Genomic DNA, 20332 nt, shown 5'->3' with positions numbered 1-20332 from the left:
TATGATGGTTCATGATAGAATTATTGACGGTTACCATCAAGATTATCTTGGTCTATCAATGGAAAACCATCAAAAATTTTGACTTAGGTATGCCACGATTCAGCAGCCAATCAGTTTCGACACAGACTAGACGCGTGACGTCACTACTAGGTATCCAATTAAATTACATCCGAAAATTGAATCGATACGATGATGAACCAAGTCTAATAGCTGTAGCATTTACACGCTATGCACAACAATGGTACAATCATTGTGGTTTCAGCTGTCTTCTTTTTTCTTCTCAGATTACAGATACCCAATTTTAAATAAAAACTATGAGTAAAGTATACAAATTGAAATCGAGAAGGAAAAAACTAAAACAAATGGTTCTATTAGAAGAACTCTAATAAACGTAAACGATCCAACCTTATGTTCTTAAATGGTTTTTAATCAGGTTGATCTTGCAATAATTGTTGCTTACAAGATACATGCATATTAAATTCTATTTTCTCATGTATGCTAAATTTTTGTTTTATTTCTTTTTGTCACTATGATTCTTACCCTACCTTTTTTGCCATTCTCGTACCAATATTACTTATTTTGTTTTATAGCTTTCATCGCTATAAATTTTATCTTATAATTGAACCTTATTTTATATCGTTTGTCAACAAAATTATTGTCTTATATTTTTGACAATAACTTTCGTCTTACCCGTAAACAGTAGCAAATCTGTCTATCAAGTAATCAGGAATAATGCCTCTCAAATCTGGATAATCACGAATTTTCGGTAGACCGCATGCCTCACGCCACTTGTTGTAGGGTGGTAAACCATGGTCTCTACCCCGCTGAATGTTAAGAGAAAATAAGTCTAGCCCTGGCCCATTGGCAGTGTCAGAAAATAGATGATTAGTAACCTACAAAGTCAAATAAAATATTTAAATTAGTACTCCAGTCAATGATGGGAAATAATGTTTAAAAAGCAACCCTGCACGCTATCGCTCTACGACCTTGTTGAAGCCGGTATGAATGTAGAAATAGTAGCGCCACCTACATTAATTAGAAAAAAGTTACTTCCTTGTTGGATATCATTGCGTCTAGAGATAGACCAATGCGCTGTTGTCAATAAACGCATAATTAATAATTAATCCGCTATTCATTAATTTTGTTGTTGTTTATCTAAAATTAGATCAACATTATTTTCATGAGCTCGTAATACGAACCACGCAAACCCGCAAACGCAATCAAATACAAAATATTAACAGACCTCGTATCAAAATTCGTAGTTCCGTTCTCGTTTCTCTAGCTCATCAGATTCAAACATATAGTAATCAAGTATTCTTTTGTAAGCAAAAAAGAATGGAGCTGACTCACATTTGCGTTATATGGAGAGGAAAACCACGAAGAACTCCCAAGGAAGGCCCGACGGCAAGGGGATTCTAACCCATGATCCGTCTGTCACTGAGAATATTTTACGTCATGACTTTGACCGGTGTGAAGTGGGAGCAAAATTCGTATCAACCAGCCATCGCTGGGATTCGAACTCGTGTCACCTCACTTGGAAGCAAACGCTCTTTCCCCTGATCTCCAGTCTGAGAAATCTCTGGTTATTGCACTTTTTGCACTGGATTATGTGTCCGGACATAGGAGCTGTAAAAAACCACCATTGCAACTATTAACGCCAATGATGCTTAATTAATTTTGGTAATAGGTACTACTAGTATTGCGGTAATATGTGTTGTTTTAAGACGGAAGAAAATTACTAAGATGAGTCTTTAATATAGAGACTGCTGAAATAGAATTTGTGTGGTTCCCCTACAGGGATAAGAAAATTAATGCGTAGGTAAATTTTCCCAATTATGATTATGACAGCGAACCGAACAACTGCATTATGCCAAATGATACTGAATGCAATCTATCCTTATTTAAGAAATTCGAAGTTTAAAACTTTCTTTTTTCTTTTCTGCTCAATATAATAGCATAAATTCACCACGAGCAGCGAAAAATCTGTAAAGATTACAGACAAAGACCCTTACTCACTCACTAATCACTAATTCTGCCATCTCCACCTAAAATTTCAAAAACGTTTTCTTTATGCAATAAATAGAAAAGCTTCATTTCGATATTTTGTAATCATTATATTACATATGTAACACATAACATCTATATATATATATATATATCTCTTACACGGCGACAAAAAAAAAGTCTCATTACGACTCCCCGAATGGCAACGCTGGAAAATCGACCAATGATTGCCGCTAAAAATGTCACATGCCAAATCTAACTGAATTGGCTCAACATATAGCGCTTTTAAAAACGGAAACTGAAATAACCTGAGAGAGCATCAACTGCAGCAATCTCATACTATTAAGCTAGGCAGAAATGAGTAGTCTTTGTCGATAGATCTCTATTTTAGTATTTTGTCGAAAGCACTTTTTTTCACGAATTTATATATTACGAATTTATTTGACGATTTTTGATTTATATCGCGAATTTATTTGTTTTATTATTGTTATTAGGTATTCATTGAAAAATGAGTCTCAGTCGTGCTGTTACGCTTTAAGATTTTATACTACAGCACATTTCTAATAGGTTTAACGAATTACATGTCATTTATTTGAATTCAATTTTTTTTAATGACTTAGTATTTACTAAATAGATGTAATTTTTTTTTTTTTAAGTTGTTATATGGATTTGAATGATTGTTTTGAATTCTTAGAATTTTGTGCATTTGCAATGTACCTAAGTTAGTAGCAAGCGAAGCGAGCTTGGTTTGCGAAGCAAATCATATAGGATTGCGTAGCAATTTTCGGGGGTTAGCGAGCAGGGGGCGCAGCCCACTAGTGTTAGATATATTATGCAACATATTGACAGTATGGCTAAAAAACATTTTTTTGCCGAAAAGTCGCAAGTTTTAACCATGTGTTCTTTATGGAAAAGAAAAAAATATTCATTTTGATATTTTGTAATTATTAGACCAGTAAAGAGGTAATTAATCTAATTTACAGCAATGAGGTAATGAATAGCAGGTTTTTACTAGAAATAGATGGTACAACTTTGGATCATGTGTATTTCACCAAGTAAAAAAAAATCGCTTCAATGTTTTTAACTGCCGGAATATATATATAGGGTAATTTACCCAAAATTGAAATTTATGCTGAGGAACACGTTTTTACTTAAATGAATGTCTTAAATTTGGACAAACAGTTTCAATTTGTAACTGTATTGACTTTCATGCGATTAAACCATGAAGAGGTTAATTTATAAAGGTGGACGACTGTGTGAAATCACGTTTTAGGAGGATGATCTGACTATTATAAGCTAGTTTCAAAAAAGATTTCAAACCCTTTGATTGTACTTAAAATATTAAAGCCGAGAATTTAGAAAAAAGTTTTCGAAGGCATCAGAAGCAAGTGTGGAGCCGCCAAGTGGTAAGTTTGTACTGGTGAAAGACAATGAGGAAGCGCAAAACCGTGAGTTCATGTTGTAGATGGACCAGCTTGTTGCCACAGGCGGCTAGTAATAAATAAATAAAAAAATTTGGAATTACTTTACATTTATTAATTCTGTCAGTGCATGCTTTTTAGTTTTGTGCTTGATTTCTTAGCACTAATTTATTGCTTTTTTTACCCCGTATAAGGAAAGGTTGTTGTTGTAATTCATTTACTTCATACTAGAGCTGCACAATGGGTTATTGGCGACGGTCTGGGAAACATCCCTGAGGATGAACCGAAGACGTGCCATCACAATTTTGATCCTCTGCAGAGGGATGGCACCTCCGCTTCGGTAGCCCAACGACCTGCACGCGATGTCGAGCACTTTATGGTAGAACAGTTTTTAACGAGGACCAATAAAGCACACCCTCAGTCCCTACACAGACTGATCCTAGAGGTCACCCTCCCGCACACTGATCGTAGCCAGCGATGCTTGACTTCGATGATCTGCTGGGAACCGTGTCTTAACGATCAGTCCACTGCGGGACGCATAAAGAAAGGATATTCAGCTAGTTTTAAAATAGAAAGCATAATTTTGCGTACGTTAGTTTCAGTTATTTACCTGTTTTGAAAACAAACAGTCCACCTTTTGTACATTTTGATCAGCTTGCCCGTAGAGAAGAGGCGCGATAGAGTCACCAGAAGTTTTGCAGAATTCGTCCATCGAGAAAAAATCTTCGCTCAGCCACGGACTGGCTTGAAAATGGGTACCTCTACGCATGTATCGTGAACTGATCATGCTGTGACCGTACCTGTAGGCAGCTGACACGAAAACATTGTACAGGGTCGGATTGAGTAACTGGTTATAACGATAGTTCACGGTTGGGATGGTCAAATTCATTACGCTTGTGAGTGCCGGACCAATGACTTCAGGTAAATATTCTCTGGAGAAAAAAAAATGCAATTTTGAAATAGATCGTTTGTACATAAATTATTAAACATGACAAGAAATTTAGCCAGAAAAGTGCATAAAAAATTTATATATGGGTGATTCTCACGAAACATGACAATTGGGACGAAAAAATTTCTTCAAATTTAAAGTCTTCAAAATAATCTAAAATTTTTTTTGTATACTTCTTTAGCTACACTTATTAATATCTTATAGACAACAGTGTAGTTTATTGACATTTGCTCGAGAAAAAAAAATAATATAGAAATTCACCAAATCTTGAATGCCAGGAAAATGACATATTACCTTAGAAGTTTAAAAAACAGTCATTTTAAGTTAATAGTAAGTAACTCAACTTAAGCCTTTATGTTAGATGGACCATAAATTGCTTAAATTAATTCTTTTTATCCACTGTAGAAAGAAACAAAAAAATTTTTGTTGCTGATATGTACAGAATAAAATTGTGTATAATAATCAATCATTAAATAAATAAATAACTTTGATTACATCCAAGCATATTACCATCATACATAAACTTGGTATTAGGTTAATATTTGCTTTCCCTCTTTACAGTATTAGCAGTTGAAAAGAATTTCTGATAACACTTCAATGTCCTGGCATTCATAAGCCAGGATAATGACAAATTCGCCATTTTATAGCATATAACTTTACCTTAATTTAATATTTTGGCCGGACGTTTATATTCTGCAGAAAACAACAGTATTTCTTAAAATAACTCAGATAAATCTATGTAGTTTTTTTTATTAATGATTTCGAGAAGACAGGAAAATGACAGCATAAAAACAGCATAAAAACCTACTCATCTTGAAAAAATTTTTGAAATAGATTTTGAGCCAGAAAATTGGTTCTTTATTCATGCAACAAAACATGTTCAGATAGGAGGGTATCTAATCAATCTATTAACATAAGATATTGATTCCTGGCGCTATCTATTTTGGTTATAAATCACTAAATAATAAAGCCAGGAAAATGACAGAATTTCATGGGACAAACAAATTATTGACAGAAAAAATTATTTTAAACGAAGTTTTAGTAAACAATACCCTCGGCGTATATTCTAGAAATGCTTACATAGGATAAGATAAAAAAAATTAGATTTTGAAAAATGTATGGGAAGTTTTGAAGCTAGTTATTATTGGATATATTGTTTGGGACATGCCAGGAAAATGACATTTTTATATTCAATTAAATTTTTTAAGTATACAAAACAGTCAATGCTAGTGCAAAGTCATTTTAAAATGCTAACAGCAATGCTATTTATTAATTTTTTTTTAAATAAAGTTCTTTTAGTATTATAGTATTAGATCTTGGAGCAAGGGACAGTGAATTGTCATGTTTTGTGAGAATCACCCATATATGTAATAGTTGAAAGTTAAATTTGTGTAGGTTCTGCACTAGTACGCTATCAGAAAAATCGGTTCGACGTGGAACCATAATATCGGTACCCTTAACCATAATGCGATCTGAGCCCGTACTTACATTCTGAAGTCAGGTTTAAGAAGTACGATAATATCGTACAGTTCAGATTTAAGTTCTAATATATGTTCCGATATTATGTAAGATACCGATAATATAACATAGATCTGAATTGCTCAATATTATCGTACTTCTTAAGCGGGAATGCACAATTCTATGGATCAGATCAGTGAAAATAGGGTCCAAACTATATTATGGTTAAAGGTACCGATATTCTGGTTCACCGTTGTCTCAGAAAACAGTTTGAACCATATTTTTTTGTATCTGAAACATAGCAGATTTAAGTAGTTCGATAATATTGTGCAAATTGAGATCTATGTTATAATATCAGTTCTAATGTATAAATAAAATGTGCGTACTATAAAATTGCTTATTTTTACCATAATATGATTTGAGCCAAGTTTCTCTAATTTGAACCATAATATCGTAGTTTGAGAAGAACGATAATAGGGTACAATACTGATCTATGTTTCAATCTAAGGATGCAGCTAACTTGAACGAAAATATTGTTCAACACATTCCAAGATTTCAAACAGTGAATAATTGGACAAAATGGATTGGATTTTTTGGTTTTACAATTAAGCTATGGGATCTATCTTGTCTTGCAATAAAGCTATGGGATTTATCTTGTCTGGGAACAAAGTATTTGAAAAAATTTATTTTTTTAAAATTCTATTTGTCAATTTTTGAAACTTAATTATTCCTTTATCTAGATTATAATCTGCTGCTACTTTTATACTTCAAAAAAAGATTGCCAAATTCTTTTCAATGGTAAAACTTTATATCCAAAAGCATAGTATGACGCATTTGAAAAATGGTCAACAAAATAGGCTTGACTTTGAAACTCTACTTTATCTTTAACGTTTTTATCCGTGCTGTTGCCGACGATAAGGAAAACTTGCATCTTTACTTAAATTAGTGAACAGATTATCAAATAACTGAGATTCAACTAGAAATTCTTCTTATTTTTTTTTTCTTTAAAAAAATCAGTTCAGAGCCATCTTGAGGGGAAAAACGAAACGAACTCGTCTTTATAAGAAATTGAATTAGTTAATATAACCTGTATTTGTATTAAAGGAAAATAACTATACCTCCTTGTGGTTAGCCCGAAGATAATGGATTTCCCACTCATGTTTCGCATGTTGATGGTAAAAATTATGTTAATACTGTAATCGGTGTCGCCCGGACAAAACAAGCCACCAATTAATATGAGAAGCTATTTGTACAATGAGCTAACCTTACCATGAATACTAATGTTAATGTGCTAAATGTAACTTAAATTAACTAGTAAGCTGCTATGACTTCTATTCGTTTTGAAATATTATCTTAAAACGATTTTATTTCGAATGACAAGCAAAATAAACTCACTTGTACGTAATATGTTGGAACATAGCACCCACCATCTTGCGTACAACATGAAAAAGCGTTTCTTCTGACCAGCCACGCCCTCTCAATGCTTCCACCAATCTGTTGTGTTCTCTCACCCAAATAGTATGGAGGGACGCTAGAACTGGATTTTCATTGGCTCTTTTTTCACCTTAAACACAAAGTAAAAATGAAAATTTTCAATTTGATAAAAATACGAATCATAAGGAAATTGAATATTTACAAAGCAGCCAGTGAATCAGATAATTTTTGTTTTAAATTATGAGAATAAATGAAGATGACAAGAAATTTGTATCAAAATGGGTATTCGACTTTAAGAACTTAGTACTGGATGAAAAAGGGTTGAATAAACAACACATGGTAGTTAGTACATTTTAACTGTTTCGTTTTCATTGTAAACATTTGCCTCAATCTTTGTAGCTAACAAAGAGATTCAATAGTTTCATTTATATAGATAGTTCTGTTTGTTTGTGAGTAAGAGAGAAAATATCAGTCGCTCTCCACGTGTGGAAAGTGGTTTGTTTTGATTTTAAACAAGTTTGAGAATAATGTTTTATGTTTTGTTTATAAGGTTAATTAATTCTTCTTAAATTACTCGTTGTCCATTGAGGCATTTATAAAGAAACTTTAAATTGATGCAATAATGGAAACAAGTAAGTTGTGCTCTATTTGACGCTATAAAATAACTTTATAAAAGCAGCTTTTTTGATAAAAACACGCTCAAAATTTACGAGTACTTTTCTATTTAGTCTTAATTTTTCCTACCAACGAATAAATCAATAAAATGTGTTCAACATCTTTGTCAATAGGAGCTGTAATCCTACGTTTTACAAACTTTTTTTTACGTTTACTATACCCACTTCCTAATTGTGCATAAAAGAAAAGCGATACGCATATCATTATTCTGTATTGGTATAACACAGTTCAGATTTAAATATTGGTCATGAATTCGTAAACGAGCCTTATTACCGACTGTTGCCAATTGTTAACTGCTAATAATATCCATTATGCATCTGGATTGCTGAATCAGTACTGGGATGAGAGGAAGCATATTGTACCTAGAATTCTAGCACTATTGCTCATCTAAACGATTGTTTACTTTCAATCCTTGACTATAGCAATAAAAAAATTGATATAAACTGCTGTTTGTAGAAAATGCAACACCANTCAGTACAAGTCGTTTCTGCATTAAATTTCATTTGATTCTGATGATTCTTTCATGGTGTTGCATTTTCTACAAACAGCAGTTTAGGAATAAACTCATATAAATATAAAAAATTAAAATATATGCAAATTAACTATTTCATCATTAGGGTAAATGTTCGAAAATCTTATACAAACAATTATCTGAAATCAGATTGCATTTATAATTAGAACGATTTGTTAATTTAAGAAGAATTAAAACTGTGATCATGAACAAAGACATTAATACTAAAAGTAGCAGCTAAGCCTGATAGCGGGTGAGCAAGCCGGCTTCATTTCGGCTGTTCAGATTGTTCTTTATCAACAATTCAATAACCTCCGTAGAAATCAGATTGTTCCCTATCAACAATTCAACAACTTCTGTTGAAATCAGATTGTTCCCTGTCAACAATTCCACAAACTCTTTAGAAAATTATTGTTCCCTATTAACAACTTTACAACCTCAACAGAAATCAGATTGTTCCATATCAACAATTCAACAACCTTTATAGAAATCAATGACAATTACATCTTAACAACCCAAATCTTAATAACATATAATTTTTAAAAAATACATACAAAATATTCCTTATTGATAGCCTGTACTATATATATTTTGTAAAATTCGTCAACAAATAATGGAGATAAGGCTGCGAAAATTAACAGGGAAAAAACAAAATGGGAGCAAGGGAAAATTAAAAATGCTACCGATGTATATCGAATCACTACTGAGGAAGGCCAAACCTGTTTCAACTGAGAACATCAAAACCTGTTTGATTCTGGAGGATACAGAGATGAGTTGCAGAGCAATTTTCGGAAACATCTTCAAGATTGATCAGATAATCAAACTGGTATCAATGATTTAATACCCCTTCTCACTAATAATTTGGCAGATTTTGGTAGAGTTTTTGTTTTACCTCCGTATAATTATTATCTTAATAAAACTAATGTGTATACTTTAAAGCTTCATTTTAAATAAGTTCTAAAAACATGCGTTAAGTGTCTTGTACATATTTACTTTACTTACCTGCGTGGAAACATCTTGGATCGCATGTCGGATGCCCTGACTTGCAGCCCTCTTTTCTTCTTGGGGGATAGCCGATACCGTGAACTAAGTCCATAATTAACCTAGCTTAAAATAGCATAACAATATCAACAATACAGTGAAGTAAAAGACAGACGAATTCGGTTTCTTTTTTTTTTATTAATGACTTTACCTCCGAATCCGTTTTTCTCTCTTAATCCTCTCATCTTCTTTTCTGACTCACCGTAGACTAGAGACGCATCCAGAAATGCTGTCAACTGATTTATCTGTGCCCTCGGTAATCCTGAAAACAAAATCTCGATGGATGTTATAGAAAATAAATTCTTCGCGATGAAACAAACTCTCTGAAGTTTGTAACAAACATCTTATAAACACCACTTAGCTCGACAGAGCTAGGTTTGCACGCAAAGCTCGATGCTTCATTTTGACTGGGACACATGTCTCGCCCTGCTGTCGCTATTTGCACTTTATTGCTACTGCATTAGGGTAGGTAGATAATTTATTTACATAGCACTAGAGCTGGACAATGGGCTATTGGTGATAGTATGAGAAATATCCCTGAGGATGATCCGGAGACATGTAACCATAGACAGAGGAGATCACATTTGTGAAGCCAATTCCACAGCTTAGATATAAATCTCAAGGAGATCTCCAGATTCCTGCACCCATAGATTTCCAGATTTCTGTACCTATGGTACTGCTCAGCGCCCAAACACACATGACTTTTGATTCCATAGATTTTACGAATGCGTATATCGCATGTATTGGTGGGTTTTAGTGGAGTCGAGGATAGAACTCCACTTTCTCCGTTCCGAATTCCTATTCTCTAATCAGTGGGCTACCATGGTCCCCGCTACTGCTTGGGGAGCCGGGTGTGATTTAGACTTCGCTCAAGGGATGGCAGCACCATGCAATCTCGCTGCATGTACCCACCAGATGACGCATTCTAGTGAAAACACTCTTCGCACGCTCCAAATATCAGTTAACACAAATCTATTTTTCAACAGAAAATCGAAAAACAGATCAATGCTTCTGACTATCAACTGAACACTGTTTTCATTTCTCTAGACTGTGTACCAAACGGAAGCGCCTTTTAGTAGAGATGGCAAAATCATGGTTCTAGCAACTAATTCATTGAGGATTCCAGTCCTGACGTAAGCGCTACCCACAGCCTCATTCGTCTTCAAGTAAGCATTAGTCGTCGTTAAACTTTTTTAAATAAGTGCATAATTCAGATTACTAGGTTGTCTTTATTTATTTATTGCATGATTTTTGTTTAAATTTTTTTGGTCCCTCTTTCGATTTTTTTTTTAAAAATATTTTAAATGAACATGATGGTGTTTTGACATAAGGGAAATGCAAACAGTTTCTGATCCCTGATATTTAAATGTCGAATATTGTTACACGAGTCAGATTATAGAAAGTAATTCTTTTTCTATAAATACATGATGTAAACAAAAGCTTTAAAATTCCAACAACGAAAACCTCAGACAATCAAGATCTTACAAAAAGTTAAAAATGCTTATGTTGTAAGTTTGACAGATGATGTAATATACTCTCACAAGTGTAATCCTGATCCGTACGATGCTCGTGAGTGTGTTATTAAAAAATCGATTTCATGTTATAATTGTGGAACTTTATTCGGTATATTTTCTAACCATGCTAACATAAACTATGGATGAGAGAATGAAAAAATAATTCATTTAACGATAATTTATTCTTATATCGCGTCTGTTGGGGGTTATATGAAAAAGCACAGAAAGAATCCGCTCCAGTTTGTGCTAGTTAACAAAAGCATAAAACAGCTTTGAAAGGATTAATTCAAGATAGAGGAACGAGACTGGCAGAGGCGATGGGTTGGTGATGGGAATTTTTACAACAGCGGGTGAAGAGAGAAAAAAAAGTTGTATTGGACAGGTAAAGTTCGCTAAATGAATTTTCGGCCATAATTTCATCTAAACTGGAAAAGGATTTGTTGTTATAGTTCATTTATTAAACTAAATATTTTTTTTATAAAATTCATCATTCTTCATCTTAAATAATGCATCTGCCAACACTATCGAGCAATTAGCAGCTCGGCCATAATGACGACACCCGTCACAAGCGCGTCATAATTAAAACAGCAAAATAATGAAAGCGATAATGTTCGGAACGCGTACTTTTCCATTCTTATACACTGAGGTGACCAAAGTCATGCTATACCTCTTAATAGCGTGCCGCGCCGACTTTAGCTCTGCGAAGTACAGCAACTTGACGTGGCATGGATTCAGGTAGTTGGAAGTCTCTGACACGAATATTCAGCCATGTAGACTCAATAGATGTCCATAATTGTGAAAGTGTTGTGGGTGAAGGTTTTTTCTGCACTTGAAAAGACCTCTCGATTTTATCCCATAAATGTTCAATAGGATTCATTGTCAGGCAATCTAGGTGACCAAATCATTCGCTGGAATTGTCCAGAATGTTCTTCAATACTATCATGAGCAATTAAGGCCTGGTGACATGGCTCATTATCATCCATAAAAAAACACAATCGTTGTTTGAGTACATGAATCACAGCAAGTAGTCTCCAAGTAGCTGAACATAATCAGTTACAGTTAATGATTGGTGCAATCGGGCAATAAGACCCAGTCCGTGCTTATAAAAAAGCAGCACACTTCATTATAGAGCCACCACAAGATTCCACAGTGCCCTGTTGGCAACTTGGGTCCGTGTCCACGTGGGGCTTGCGCTTCACTCGAAATTTTCCATCAGCACTCGAGTCGGACTCCTGTTAACCCATAACCCATTACTGACAAACTTCTCCGAACTTTCTTATCGGACACGTTCATTTCCCGTCCCGCCTTGATATTTGCCGTTATTTCACGAAAATGAAATGGGGTATTCTTGGCACACTCTTAATACTGTAGATTTAGGAATGTTGAATTCTCATACAATTTCCGAAAGAGAATGTTCCATTCGTCTAGCCCCAACTACGATTCCACGTTCAGTCTGTTAATTCTATTCACGTCTTGCAGTCACAATTACATCACAAACAATCTCAGATAAATAACACAAATAAGAGTCCCACCAGTTCAGTACCCATATATACGTTTTGTACTCGATACTACTGCCACTTGTATATTTGCATATTGCTATCCCATGACTTTTGTCTCCTCACCATATAACAAAGTAGATTCTTATGAATCGTGTGATTAAACTTCAAAAAAACTTTTCAACAGTACATCAATTCTCGTGCTCTCCCTATTTAAAAAAAACCCACATTCGTTTTTCACGCAATTAACGCATCACTCATCGCGATCGAAATTTCACTCATCATAGTTTAAAAATCACAATCACAATTAGGAGTTGCAATTAATGATTACAGAGACTAAGTATATTGGTTAAAAATGTTCGAATTAAACAATCGAGAGCGATGCCGGATAACTGAAATGCCATATCAAACTCGTCACGCCGAATGTGTGCCACAATTTTTGTCAAATGCAATATATGCCGATGTCCTTTTAATGACGTATAAAAGATATTACTACGTATAATGATAACAAAAAACCATACCTAACTTTGGATTCCTGCAGGAGAAAGGGCTATATACATAAGGTGCAGACCTTGCAATACTCAAGCAATGTTCTCGGGAATAGAAACTATCGTCGAAATTCATTACAATTGGAATGCATTCTGTGTGTGATCGTCCACTTGGTTCACAACATTCGGGAGCTGCAAATGGTATACAAAAAGGGATCAAGGATATAAAATGTTTCGTAATCACTTACCTTACTGTATATTTTCAAAATCCTTCTCAAAAGTGAGGAAATTAGAAGTCGCAAATCAATAATTAGAACCTGTCGAATCATTATCGATAACAATCGGTGAAAGTTGAATATTAGAAAATATTGAAACCTGTTTATTATTAAGTATCGTTTCTATTCCAGAATTTCAGTTTCATTTAACAAATCAGCTGGTTCCGATGACTTTTTATTCGACTTTTTCTATATCATAGAGATTTATCAGATTTTGCATATTGCTATCTCATGCTATTAGCTAATTTTTTTATTTTGATTTATATGTGGTCCTTGCTGTCGTGAATACGAAACATTGCATAACTTATATTTGAGAAGTTTGAAGTTAAGTTTCAGAGCATAAAAAAATAGTTCCATCCATTCTGAGACAAAACATTTCTTATTGACACGTTTGTGTTTGATCAAATGTTTTCGAGATTGAGCACTTAACACGACTTGCTCTCAAAGTTTTCGTTATATTTATAATTTTAAAAAAAATCCTTTACTGATAAAAACCAATCTTTTGAGAACCATCGATGTTTGTGGCTGTTACTTAGGCGAGAAACGACAGGAAATGGCAATGTTACAACCTCATATGAATTTTCTGATTTAAATATAAATTAACACAAGACTTTTTTTCAATATGAAGAATTAATTTTTTATTAATATATTTAAAACTACAATTATTGAGTTAACATTCATTCAAAAAGATTTTTTTTTTAATATTTGTGATTTGTTAATCTTGTCTCTGTAAAAAATTGCATTAAGCACTGTCATAACTTGTATTGAATTCATAAAAACCTAAAATAATCTGAAAACCTATTGATAGAGAAAACTAATAATAATACTGAATTAAAAAATGGACAAAAAACCATATTACATGGAAATGATTGGCATATAACAGGGGTGGCCAAGCTCCTTGATAGTCGAGCCATTTTTCAAAATTTGAAATTTTTCGCGAGCCGCAATTAAATACGTATTTAAAAGGTATGCAAAAAGGTATTAAAACAATTTTTTTATACATAAATTATATTTATTGAAAACATATATAAAAAAGTAAAAGTACAAAATATGTGTATTGAATTTAAATATTAATAATTAAACACATTTATTTTACTTCTCTTGATAATTCTTTAAAATTTTGTGAATAATTGGTGACAGCACTTCTCAGTAATTCTTTGAGATACTTGTTAGTTAATAGTGATCGGTGTTTGGATTTCTTGAATTTTAAAGTGGAATAAAATGATTCACATAAGTACGTTGTTCCGAATATTGAAATAAATTGACAGGCAACCTTTTTTAATTCAGGAACTTCGATTCTGGTTCAAATTTCTAAAATTCAGTAATCGACGTCGACTTATATTTTCATTGTAGAGCTTGATCTTCTTGCATCTCTATTAATTCTAATTCTCCAGATGCTTTTTATGTCATAATTATATTGGAAATGGAAAACTCACCTTGAATTGAACAACGTTGCACTTAGTCTTTCATATTTGTTCTCAGTAATTTAAAAGACAATTCGAAACACATGCGGAACGATAATAATTTTTTTTTAAATATAATAGCACAAAAATGAAAAAGGAACTCGGGTACATTTATCAAGAGCCACAAATAATCCTTCAAAGAGCCGCATGTGACTCGCGAACCGCAGGTTGGCCACCCCTGGCATATAACGTTCTAGATAAAATCGTTCTAGATAAAAGTGCTATTTACTAATTTTCTGAAAAAAAGCTCGTTTTGAGGAACTTTTGTTCTAATCCAACAAAAAATTATTGCTTGACGAGTGTAAAGAAAAATCAAGTCAAACAGGACAAAAAATTGTCTCTTTTGTTTGAAAAAAAAAAAAAAACAGAATAACATACGTTTAATGAAGACTTGCTTTTAATTTCAACTTCAATACAGAGGAACTTTATATTTTTTTGAACTCACCATCATCTTCGAAATCTTTTCCATCCCAAACTTTAACAACAACCTGGGGTGTCAAAAGTATGTCATGAGCTACCGCCTGTCCCCAGAGTAGCATAAAATTTGTCAGGCGGCTGTAAGTGGTATTTGCGCTCTGCTCAAACTGACTGGATACCCACTGGTACACTTGCCGGGGACTGGGAAGAAGGTTACCATCAGCACGCACTCTCGGTGCATCAATACCTACATTAAAAGGTTAAAATGTATCAGTCTTCTACAAACAATTGCTGCCATCTCACATGAAATACGAAGATCTCGTTTCTCATCATCCTATCTCAGGAAAATCATTATAAAAGATTTGTGAAATCGAATAGTTCTATTAACCCCTTAACTTGCGCGTTCGAACTAATTCGAGCGCGCTAAACAGTGCACACTCGAGATAATTCGAGCTGCATTGTATTTTATGCTGCTGTAATTTTTCACACTCGAATATAATCGAGAATTGAAAATAACAATGTGAAAGCTAAGAAGAAAAAAATCGTTTTATTGATATTTATCATTTACATAGGATTTTAAGCTATAACACTTATTTATTCAAGAATAAAATATAGCCCTTTTCCATGGAAGAAAAGTGCAGTATATCAAAATTGTCCACCAAAGGAAAAGTTGAACCAGGAGCGGACAATGTTCTAAAGTGTGTTTTTTTACATTAAAAAATAGATCTTTTTTGGGAGGTTTTTTTTTCTTCAAAAAATCTGAGCGTTAAGGGGTTAAAAATAATTCTAAGACCAAGTAAAAAAATGCGAATAATGTCATACAAGCAACCATTTCGATACTATAATAATGCACCTTCTTCGCTGTTGAATAATGAGGGATTACAATAAAGAATTACAGAAGAGAAATTACAATAAAGTTACTACAGGAAAAAAGGGATTGATGAATCAGGAATATTTATTCGATCTTATCTCTTCTTTTTTTTTATCGTTCTTTGTTCGATCTTTTCCCCTATCCTTGGTCATCCCCTTTTTTTTCTTGTTTTAACTTGTGTGTAATTTCTTTTGCAGTTCTGTGTTGTGCACTGAAGCAACACCTCCTAGAAGAAGGAAGGCCTCAGCACGGATCAATTTAGTAGTCCGATGTGACGAAGTTAACTGCGCAGTAGATGAAAAATAAGAAAGATGTCATTACGTTCGAGGTACTAAGCTGCGCAGTGGTTGAAAATACGAAATATGTCATTACGTTTGGACTACTAAAGGATATTTATGGTAACCCGTGCTGAGGCCTGCTCTTCTCTAGGAGGTGTTGACTGAAGTAGGTGATTTGTTATGATGGTAAGTTGTTCGTATGCCTGTTTGTACTCTTTTCATTGTTGTTTTACCTTTGTTCATATTCAGCTAAAAGTTATATTTTCTTCATTTGTGCAGACTGTAAAAAAATTCGGATTAAATTACGGAAAAAAGTATCGGCATTCAGGGTGTCGGTACTTTCTACCGTAAAATCCATTTTTACCAGAACGTGTTACAGAACAAAAAAAATCTGATATACCGAAGTTTTCATAATAACAATTACAGATTACAGTATAATCACTGACTCTCTCTAAGTAAATATTGCTGTAAAAATTACAGGGTAAAACTTCGTTGGGAAAATGGATTTTACGATTGATGCACCCAAAACACCTGTACTTTATACCGTAATTTGCTCCGGAGTTTTTACTAGTGTTAACTACACTGTGACATTCATATTTATACATATTTATACAAGCTTGAAAGCTTTGTACAGCCAATGTAATACTTCCAATCCCCTACCGAATTGAATGACATAAATAGCTAAGATTGCGGAAGAAATTCATAAGAAAAGATTTTGAGATAATTTCGGAGTTAAAGGGCAATCGAATCCACTATCTTAACTCTTCAGAGCATTCGATGGAAATGCAATAAAAGTAAAATCACGCTGCTTTGTCATAAGTTTTTTTTAATCTGTGCAAAAAAATTTAAGCACAACTTATGAATCCTTCAAATCATTCAGCAGTTGTAACTTACTTGCGCATGGTTTAAGGGAGTAAATTTTTAAGCACAACTTACGAATCCTTCAAATCACTCAGCAGTTGTAACTTATTTGAGTATGGTTTAAGGGAGTAAGTTTTTAAACATACTTACTATACAAGAAAAAATTTACCGTTTGCGTAGGCTGGTGGTAACCATCTCAAATATGGTTCAGATGTTTTACCCCAACAAGGAAACAGAAAATTATTGCAAGAACCGTCCATTGTCCTGTAATATTGCGTGCTGAGGTCACAGTTGACACCTTTCAGTGGTGGTACAACAATCCCCCTCTGTGCCAGGAGCTCTGTCACCTCCCTGGAGTCTAACCTTTGCAACTCGGCCATTCGGAACTCTAACGAGACATTCCTGTAATGGCGAGGCTTGAAGCTGAAATTAAAAATAAATAAATAAAGGTGAATTAATTTTGATTAATGGTAATGGATTGCAGTTTAGGAAATTTGAAAAGGTGGTACTCTATAATGTTGTCAAACTCGAAAGTGAATAGTTTTATTCGGTAGTCCTAATCAGCCTGATTCAGGATATCAAAGGAAGCTAAATTGGTTCAAATTATACGAAATATTTACAGTGAACAACGAAAAGATATAACTCTGAATAACCTTTGTTCTAATGATCGGATTAAAAGATGATTACATCATGTGATTTCTCTGTCCAAGGAAAATCCATAAAACGGTAAGTAAATAATTACATTTTTTTGATGAATAGAAATAATTCTATCCTATCCTATCCTATCATCTTATAGATCATATCTCATATATCTTATCATATACCATATCATATCTCATATCATATCTCATATCATATCTCATATCATATATCATATCATATCTCATATCATATAATATCATATCATATCTCACATCATATAATATCATATCATATCATAAAGATATATGTAATCCCAATAAGAAAACAAAGCAACGCTACAATTTCAGAAAACTAAGTTCAGCGTTGAACCGCAATATTACGCAATTGTGTTTCAACATTAATAAAATGTTAATTGGAACCATGTGTTTCCACTCAAAGTGAATCATAAAATAGCGTATAGCGTAATTTCATAAGGAATTTAAAATTCCACGAAACGAATTACAAATTTTACAAGGAATTTAAAATTAAGAAAAAACAAAACTTTTAAACAAAATGTTGGGACTAATTTAACATATTTTTATCTTTTCAGAAGATACCTCAATTTTTTAGATATTACAAACCAAAATGTAACGTACCTCTATATGGACTAAAAAAATCAGCTCAATATTGAACTATGTTATCGGTAATTTGTACTATAATAATTGTTCAAATTCGTTGTAATCTTAATAAATTATTAGCCCAAACCATTTTTAAGTTCAGGTTGAACCATGGTATCTTATCAATTAAATTAAAGAAACTTTATCATATATTAACATAGCACTATATTTAGATTTTAACAAATTTGAACAATGCCATGGTTCAAAACAGTCCAAATTTTTAAAAGTGTAGGGTTGAAAAGCCATAAGTGATGGCACTATACGAAGAATAGAAATAAAAAGTTTTCGACACATTGAAAATTGCTTGATTAAAAACTTCATTTACTTCAAAAATATGTAAATTAGAAATAACAGTCGACATATTTCAAGCTCTCAAAAACAGGCTCCCATTTTTTTAAGATTTGCCAGACGTGAAGACAAGACGTTTACAAAACTTACGAGACGCTTTCACGTCTGGCAAGTCTTGAAGCGCTTGAAACATGACGACTGGTGTTTCCAATTTGTTCCAACGCTTTTGTTTCTTGTGATTATTTACCCAAAATTGAAAGTTGTATATCTTCGATGCAAATGTGTTTAGTAAACATTTTTGCTTTGTTTTTTTCTGACAAATTATTGCCACGTCTATTGTAACTAAACCATTCATATAAATATTGCGAAAGTTTACCCATATTTGATCGTTTTATTGGACATGGAGTTAAATTTAATAATATTTACATTATGCAGATTTTTCTTCAGTGTCACTTACCTCAAAATATCTTTCGTAACTGTTAGTAAAGTACTCGATAAAGAACTGGCAGTAATTTCTTCTGGAGTTGGCTTCCTAACGGAAGAAAACAAGTAAGCAGGACCTAAAAAGGCCGAAAATTATATTAAATGTATTTACATGATTAAGGTAAAGTAGTAGAACATTTCTAGGTACAAAGTACTTTTATAGGCAGCATTTAATCACTTAATGTTTTTTATCTGTTGCACTACTGTTAAAACTAGTACTAACATAAAAACTAGTTTTAACAATGAATGATTCAATTATTGTATCATCCATGCGTTAAATTTGTTTTTAAATTTAATTTTTTAAGAAGTACATTCAGTTTTAGAAAATGATAATACGTAGATAAACGAAAAATTGAAAGTAAGTATTGTAAGCCAAATTTTTTTATCCAATTGTGTAAATTTTCACCGAATATATATATACACACACAGAGGAAGAATGCCCATCTGAATCACAATAATTCAATTTGAAAAATTAATTTTTCAATTTAATCCTTTCTGTATTTGAACTATTTACATTTTTTTTCTATGATTCCGGCATGCAATTGTGATGGTATGACGAAAATATTGCAATATGATTTTCAGTTATTTTTCTTTGTTGCCATCTTTCGTTTCTTTAGTGCCATCTTTCGAAAGCAATTTGCACCAAAAGCAGAACTTCTGGGGGAAAAAATTATGCCCGTCACATGAATTTGTTTTAAAAATTGAATTTTTGATTTTAACTCTGTTCCTATTCGCGATCGCAACGCTCGAGTACGCCGTCTAGCGGGAGCCTGTAAATATCAGACATTAATTTATCACGTTTTCATTTAGTTCCATTGAAATCCTTGACAGAATCGGACGCCATTTTTTAGCAGCAAATAAGAAACAAAATTTCCCTAAGGAAAAGGCCGAAGAACTTGAAAAAAATCTCCAGAATATTAGTAAATCTTTCAGGAACAGAACACGCCAAACATTTGAAGAAAAATTCCTCAATAATTTTTAATTTCTATTATCAACAAACTTGCAACTGATGACTTCCGATTTCGGATACTGTTACAGATGTGTGTATTAAGGTAAAATGCATTTCTTCTGTCTTCAATTCATTACGAATTAAAGTGAAGTCAACAT

At 33.2% G+C, this 20332-nt stretch overlaps 2 protein-coding genes across 2 annotated transcripts in view; one reads left to right on the top strand and one right to left on the bottom strand.

The window, feature by feature from the left end:
• Nucleotides 1–20332, top strand: part of LOC107436423 (bromodomain-containing protein DDB_G0270170) — a 99098-nt gene that overhangs the window by 10728 nt on the left and 68038 nt on the right. Inside the window, exon 2 of the mRNA XM_071177709.1 lies at nucleotides 10541–10659. The gene's annotated coding sequence lies outside the window, so the exon portion shown is untranslated. The remainder of the gene's footprint in view (nucleotides 1–10540; nucleotides 10660–20332) is intronic.
• Nucleotides 1–20332, bottom strand: part of LOC107436422 (salivary peroxidase/catechol oxidase) — a 31578-nt gene that overhangs the window by 6906 nt on the left and 4340 nt on the right. The window contains exons 3-11 of the mRNA XM_016048138.4: nucleotides 19200–19302; nucleotides 17326–17579; nucleotides 15175–15393; nucleotides 13025–13183; nucleotides 9645–9755; nucleotides 9455–9559; nucleotides 7228–7396; nucleotides 4036–4357; nucleotides 691–893 (exon numbers count right to left, since the gene is read on the bottom strand). Coding sequence (XP_015903624.2) covers nucleotides 691–893; nucleotides 4036–4357; nucleotides 7228–7396; nucleotides 9455–9559; nucleotides 9645–9755; nucleotides 13025–13183; nucleotides 15175–15393; nucleotides 17326–17579; nucleotides 19200–19302 — 1645 coding nt within the window. The remainder of the gene's footprint in view (nucleotides 1–690; nucleotides 894–4035; nucleotides 4358–7227; nucleotides 7397–9454; nucleotides 9560–9644; nucleotides 9756–13024; nucleotides 13184–15174; nucleotides 15394–17325; nucleotides 17580–19199; nucleotides 19303–20332) is intronic.

The sequence above is a fragment of the Parasteatoda tepidariorum genome, chromosome 2, assembly GCF_043381705.1.
Source record: "Parasteatoda tepidariorum isolate YZ-2023 chromosome 2, CAS_Ptep_4.0, whole genome shotgun sequence".
NCBI classification, from domain to species: Eukaryota; Metazoa; Arthropoda; class Arachnida; order Araneae; family Theridiidae; genus Parasteatoda; species Parasteatoda tepidariorum.
The sequence above is the reverse complement of the archived record's forward strand: the minus strand, read 5'-3'. Positions and strand labels throughout refer to the sequence as shown.